Raw genomic sequence first — 6,913 nt, forward strand, 5'->3', positions numbered from 1 at the left:
AGAATCAGTAAAACACTGTACATAGTAACAGCAACATTATACAATGATCAACTATAAACGACTTAGCTATTCTCAGCAATACAACGATCCAAGACATTTCCAAAAGACTTATGATGAAAAATGCTTTCTACCTCCAGAGAAAGAACTGACAGACTCTGAATGCAGATTGAAACCACTTTTTTCTTACTTTATTTTTCTTGGGGGTTTTTTTTGTCTCTGTTTCCTTTTGCCACGTGGCCAATATGGAAATATACCGCACAGGTATAATCTATATCAAATTGCTTGCCTTATCAATGAGGATGGAAGAGAGGGAAGGAAAGAATTTGGAACTCAAAAAAAATTTTTTAATGTTAAAAATTGTTTTTATATGTAAATGGGGAAAAAATAAAATATTAATTTTTTTAAAAGATATGATAAAAAGGATGGTCTCAGAAAACCCTGGGAAGACTTAACACGAATTGATGCAAAGTGAGCCGTACCAAAAGAACAATTTACACAACAACAGTTAATATAGTGAAAACAATCAACTGTGTAAGACTCTGATCAAGACAGTGATCTAAATGATTCTAAAGGACTTATGATGTAACAGAAATATTATCTATCTCCAAACAGAAAACTGATAGATTCTGAGGGCAGACTGAAGTATATTTTTTCCTCTTTATTTTTCTTGGGTTTTTTTTTAACATGGCTAATGTGAAAATGTTCTGTATGACTTCATATGTATAAGGGGTATCATACTGCTTGCTTTCTCAATGGGTGAGGAAGGGCTGAAGAGAAGAGAGAATTTGGAATTGAAAATAAAAATAAATTTTTTAAAAAGAGTTAATTGGTACCTTTGGAGAGAGCAGTTTCAGTTAAATGACAAAGGTCGAAGGCTGCAGAGGATTTTCAAGACAGTAAGAGGAGTTTAAATGGAGGCAGGTTGCAGAGGGTTTCCAAGAGAATGAGATGTGTATAACAGAGGCACCAAGTATAGATGGTTTTTTCAAGGGATTTACCTGAGAAAGGGAGGAGAAATATAAGAAGATAGCAAGCAGGGATGTTAGGATTAGTGAAAGACTTTTGAGGACAGGGACCTGAACAAAGTCAGCAAAGAGAAAAAAACTGAATGGTAGAGAGATAAGGGTATGATAGTGGGGGCTGTCTGCTGGAAAAGATGGTCCTTCATAGGTTCACAGGTCCAATGAGCCAGAAAGTGGGGAATTCAGTTCCGGACCAGAAAAACTTAGGCTTGCTGTGAAACAATCCAAATCCTCTCAAGAGAATTCACAACAAAAATAATTTGCCTGGGATACTGCTAGGAGTAAGAATTTTGTGGGGCCAATCTAGAAGCACAGAGGATGCCACTATCCAAAGAAACTCCCTACGTGGAGCCTACAGTCCCAATACTGTCCCTCATCCAAAGATTCAGGCTGAAAGAGGACAGAAGACCAAAAAAAATTTTAAATGCATTCCCTGCTTTTTAGTTCATTATCTGAAAAAGCCCTTTAATCATTCATTTCCCATAACTTACTGTCTAGGCCTGGCTTGAAATCCAAACTGCAGCAAAAGCCCTCCTAATTCCAGGCGCTGATGTTTACAAACTCACTGCTTTATCTTTCACTCTTCTGTTACCTCACTGACCTGAATACCTCAAGTTCTTATTGCATAAGAACTCCCCATAAGTATTCCAGTCAATCAAAATACCACCCAACCACTTCTGAAATCTCTTGAGAATACACCAATTTATACTAAATTGACTACCATGTGATAATACAAAGTTCCAACTGCAAAGGATAGTTATAGGATAACAAAGTAATAAAAAGATGGGAGCTGTTTAGAGAAAAGAATAATAGCACAGGAAATGAACAAAGTCCCAAAGAATCAGGATTCTAGAGCTAATGAGAATGTCTGTGAAAAACGGATTAAGGCTAATTAGGAAATGAATATGAGTCACTAACAAAGAATAACATTAACATAAACCAAACACAAGAGAAAAAGGAGGAAGCGAGATGGAATAAAAAAAATACAATCTAAAAGTGAGGGGTGTACAAATTGTAGTTAGTTGTGCCTATATGTGTATGTATTGGAAGAGAGAGAATGCTGAGAGAAAAATAAGTTGGTAAATAAGTGATGAACTATCTAGCCCTAACCTCTGTTCTACAATCTAATCCAGCCAAATTATTAATTGCCTATCTGACATCTCCACCTGGATGTCCCATAGGCATGCCTAAAACAGACAGACTTCTGTTTCTTCCCAAATCCATCTCTCCTCTAGACGTCCCCATTTCTAATGATGGCACACAATCACTAGACTCACTCAGGTTTGCAATCTTGGAATCATCCTCGATTCTATTCTTTCCCTAATCACCTACATTTAATCAGTTACCAAAACCTTATTTTAACTTGATAACATCTTTTACTATTCCATTCTTTCCATTCATATGGCCTCTACCCTAATTCAAGTCCTTTCCTCAAAGTACTCTAACTGCATCCTGATTGATTCATCTGCTTTTCAATTCTTCTCTCTCAAGCCATCCAAGTGTCATTTGACCCAAAGATCCCATTACTAGGCATGTATCCTGGAAAAAGTCAAAGATAGAAAGAAAAGTCCCATATTCAACAAAATATTCATGACAAATGAGAGAAAAGAACAGAGAAGAAAGTAGATTCCCATGAAATGATGAACGTAACAAAGAAATTGTGGTACCTTAGTGTAATGGAATATTACTGCCCTGTAAGAAGAGTGTAAAGATTCTAAGAAACAAAAGATTTTTATGAACAGATGCTGCTGCGTGAAGTAAGCAGAACCAGTTTAAAAAAAATCACACTGACAATAATGTAAATACAAATAACAAAAACAGGAAACTGAATGTAGTGTGATGATAGCAATCAAGTTTGGCCCTAGAGAAGAGTTTAGAAAATACCACTTCCTCACTTTTTTGGGGGGGAGGGGGAAGAAGATGTAGAATGAATGAAGTATTAAGTGCTTACAGTGTGCAAAGCACTCTGCTAAATGACTGACACATGAACAGAAAAGACTGTCCCTATGGATGCAGAAAATCGAACATGCTGTCAGATACAGTAGATAAATGATTGATTGTGTTGGACTGACTGCTTTTTCCCCCCTCTTTTTAATCTTTATAACAATGGATGCCATTCTACGAAGTATAACCAGAAATACAGATGACTTATACAAAAAGTCAATAAAACAAATTGTTAAGTATTGGTAGCTTTTACACAAACTGGTAGATTTATGGAAATGATAATGCTGTTTTTATTTTAAGTTAAATAAATTAAAATTCCAATTCAGTGACCCACCAAGGATGCCCTATTCTGTGCATGCACAATATGCGAATACACAGGTCTCTACAGCACCTCGCTTATCAATTTCAGCTCCTCTCCCCTCCAGCTCCACAGTCTACACCGGCTCAGGGCGATAACAGTAATGAATGTCAGTCGTCCAGCCCCATGCCGGCATCTCGGTCCAGCCGGACAATCGTGCAGAACCTTCCACCTTGGGCTGTGCCCGGCAGGGCTAAGGTCAGCCTCGGGCGCCCGCACCTCGGCCAGACGGCCCTCGCCCCCCCCCCCGCCGCAACCCCTCCCCCGCAGGAGCGGGCGGGGCTGTGGAGAGGGGGAGGGGAAGAGGCCCAAGTGTCAAAGCCGCCGACGCCGCCGGCCCCTCCTCCCGCAGAGTCCGGTGACAGCTCGGGCTCCTGCCTGCTGGGGGCCGAGCGGGCAGGTGCAGGCGCCCAGCCCAGCGGCCCGCCCACGGAACCCCGCGCCCCCGGCCGGCCCCGGGTCACCTGTAAGGGCCGGGCTTTCCCGCACGCTGCCCCCTCCCTCGGCGGCGACGGAGACCCAGGGAACCGGGGGACAACGGCCGCCACCCCGGGTCCGGGGCCCTTGGAGATCAGGGAAGACCGGGAAGCCGCGCAGATTTACCGAAGGGTGGGTCCTACGCAGGCAGTGTCGGTGCTCTCGATCTCCTGCAGGATCCGCTCGTGTTCGGGGACGGCCGCCAGGCCCTCACCACCCTCCGCCATCTTGGACTGAGGCAGAGCCAACAGCCGCGGCGGCGCGAGAGCCAGAGAGCCGCGAGCTCGGAGCGGGCGGGGCCGGGGAGGGGGCGGGGGGGGGGAGCGCAGAGGAGAGGCGCGCGGGGGCGGGAGGAGCGCCAGCGTTCGGCTCCTACTACCCCCACCCCTCCCACGTCGCCCCCTCCTGGCCTTCCCACGTGGCAAAGGGCGGGTCTGGCCCCCGCCGGCTTGCGGGCCAGGTGGCCGCCGTTTTGGCCTCAATAAAGTGGAGGGAGTCACCTAGGTGACTGCAGTGTGCTGTTAGTGACTCGTCCTAGACTAGGGCAGTTTTCTGTAAAGAGCCAAATTGTTTCACATCACAACAGGTAACTAGTGAATACCTACTATGTGAGTCGAAGATCCTAGCAGCAGCCCAGACCTGGGATGCTCGCATTGGCCTTTAGGCTAACTCACTGTAATCTTCAGCAAACCACTCCGGCCTCCAAAGAGAGTTAGAATGTAAGCTCCTCAAAGGCAGGGGACTTTCTCACTATTCTGTCTTCAATACAATTAAGGGCCTACTGTGTACACTGCTTAGCACTGGACGTACAACAGTAAGCGCTTAATTAAGTACTCATTGACTTAACTTAGTTTGAATTGGGCTTCTGATACCTCGCCTGTAAAATCAAGATGTTTAGGCGTGAAAGAAGGCTCCAAATCACAGTTAATAAGAAAAATGTAAATCAAAACAACTTTGAAATTTCTCAGACACCCAGCAAATTGGCAAAGATAAGGAAAGATAGTGTGGAAGGGAGTTCTGAAAAGACAGACACACTGCATGGTTTGTGAGTTGATCCAACTATCCTGGAAAGTAATTTAGATTACAGGCAAAGAAAATGACTAAAATTGTCCATACCCCTTACACAGAGATCCCACTGTTAAACATATATTCCAAGAACATCAATGACAAAAAGAAAATACCCATAAGTGCTAAAATATTTGTCTCATATATAACAACATATGTACTATATATGCCGTACATACTAAATACATATATAGTATCATTATATTATAGCAGCATTTTTTGTGGTAACAAAGAACTGGAAACAAAGTAGGTAACAGTCAATAGGGGAAAGGTTAAATAAACTGTCATATATAAATGGGATGGAATATGACTGCACTGTAATAAGAAACTATCATGAAGAATAGAGAGCATAGAATTTTTATGAACTGATACAAAGCAGAATCAGGAAAACCTTGCCCAATGAATACAACAATACCAATGGAAAGAATTTTTTTTTAAAAAAGTTGGGTTTTATAAGGACTAAATCTGGTGCCAAAGAAGAAATGAGAAATGTACTTTATGGAGGTGGAGGACTATGAATATGGAACTTTGCACATACTGTGAGGGTCAGTTGTTTTCCATTTTGATGAGCTCTTTTTTCCTTTTCCGTTCTCTTTTACAAGGTATGTTTCTCTAGGTAGAGGAGAGAGAAATATATTTGGAAATGGAGGTGATATAAAGACAAATGTAACCTCAGTTCCAAAGCATTGGGGTTATGTGCAAAAAAAAAGTCAATAATTTTTTAAAAATTAAAAACTGAGGGGATTGGCTAGACCAGTGGTTCTCAAAGGAAATGCCACAGGAAACTATTGTGCCATCCCTAGATATGCCACAAAATTTTGAATGTTACTTTACTACAGATACCTTGAACTTGAAGAGATAAACAAAAAAGGCTACTCTTTTTGAAGGGAAACTGCACATGTCCAAGTCCCAGTTCCCCAGTGCAGAGAAAGTTGTGCCATGAGCAAACAAAACTTGAGAACAACTTAACTAGGTGTCTCCAAGGTCCCGTCCATCTCTAACTGTATAATTTTTAGATAAGTAAGACAGGGTTCCTGGTCTCAAAGAATCTATTATCGAGTTGGGTAGACAAAGAAGGGATAAATCTTCTATATGAGGACTCCCTCTGCCCATGCAAAACGCAAGCCATCTGAGTAGATTGAAGCCTTCAGTGGTACCTGAAACTGGGGAAAGGCTGCAGCCTTAATCACCAGTGAGGTTGGCTTCCTGATTCTAAATCCTGACCATTTCTCCCCTTGGCCACAAATTGATACTCTTAAATAACAATTGAAGATGAGATTAACTTCAGAACAGTAATAGTTCTGTGACTAAGCAGCCTATAATAAATACCAAATATTATAGAAAATAAGAGCTATAAGACTTCAAAGAGAGGATCGGGGTGGTAAAGAGAGGCTTACCTGAAGAAATAGAAACTGGGTGAGGAAAAAGCATCAGGGAGAAGTAATAAGGGTAGAAGAAAGAGACATCTCAGAAATAAGAAAATGCAAGGCTAATAAAAGAAAAATCAGCTAATAAAAGAAAAATCAATAGATCAATCTGGCTAGAGCAGAGGCAAGATCAGAGATTTTGAAAAAGTAAATCAGTGCTGAACTCTGGAATACCTTAAACAACCAGACAATGGGTTTGGATTTTATCCTGAGGGAAGTGATAATAAAAAGTTTTTCAGGATGATGAGTTTCAAGACACAGCTGGACAGCTAATACATTGAGTTAGTACATTACTACATATATTTGGAACAGGTATCACAGATGGACAGTTATTTGGTCCTAGAATTAAATTGGAGGAAGTAATTGGACTGGATTGCATTTGAGAATTATGTAGCACTTTAAATTTTCTCTTAAAGTTTTATTAGTGCCTTTTGGTTTTATAACATACCTTCTTCCAGATATATCCTACCCTGTGAGCTTTCCCTGGTAACAAAGATTAAAAAAAAAAATCAGCAAAACCAACTGACACAATGACCTGTCAGTATATATAACTGTCCTTGCCCATAGCCTTCCACCTCTTCGATGAAAAGGAGAGAAATGCATTATCTCATCTCTGCTCC

General features: G+C 41.5%; 1 protein-coding gene across 1 annotated transcript in view; it reads right to left on the bottom strand.

Moving 5' to 3' along the window:
- The window catches only part of EXOC6 (exocyst complex component 6), a 210,049-nt gene extending 205,947 nt beyond the window's left edge, over positions 1-4,102 (bottom strand). The window contains 1 exon segment of the mRNA XM_020964121.2: positions 3,928-4,102. Within this exon segment, the coding sequence (XP_020819780.1) occupies positions 3,928-4,028 (101 nt within the window). The 5' untranslated portion in view covers positions 4,029-4,102.
- Positions 4,103-6,913: the final 2,811 nt, after the last annotated feature.

Source organism: Phascolarctos cinereus, unplaced genomic scaffold (assembly GCF_003287225.1).
Source record: "Phascolarctos cinereus isolate Bilbo 61053 unplaced genomic scaffold, phaCin_HiC Scaffold_3;HRSCAF=262, whole genome shotgun sequence".
Lineage (NCBI taxonomy): Eukaryota > Metazoa > Chordata > Mammalia > Diprotodontia > Phascolarctidae > Phascolarctos > Phascolarctos cinereus.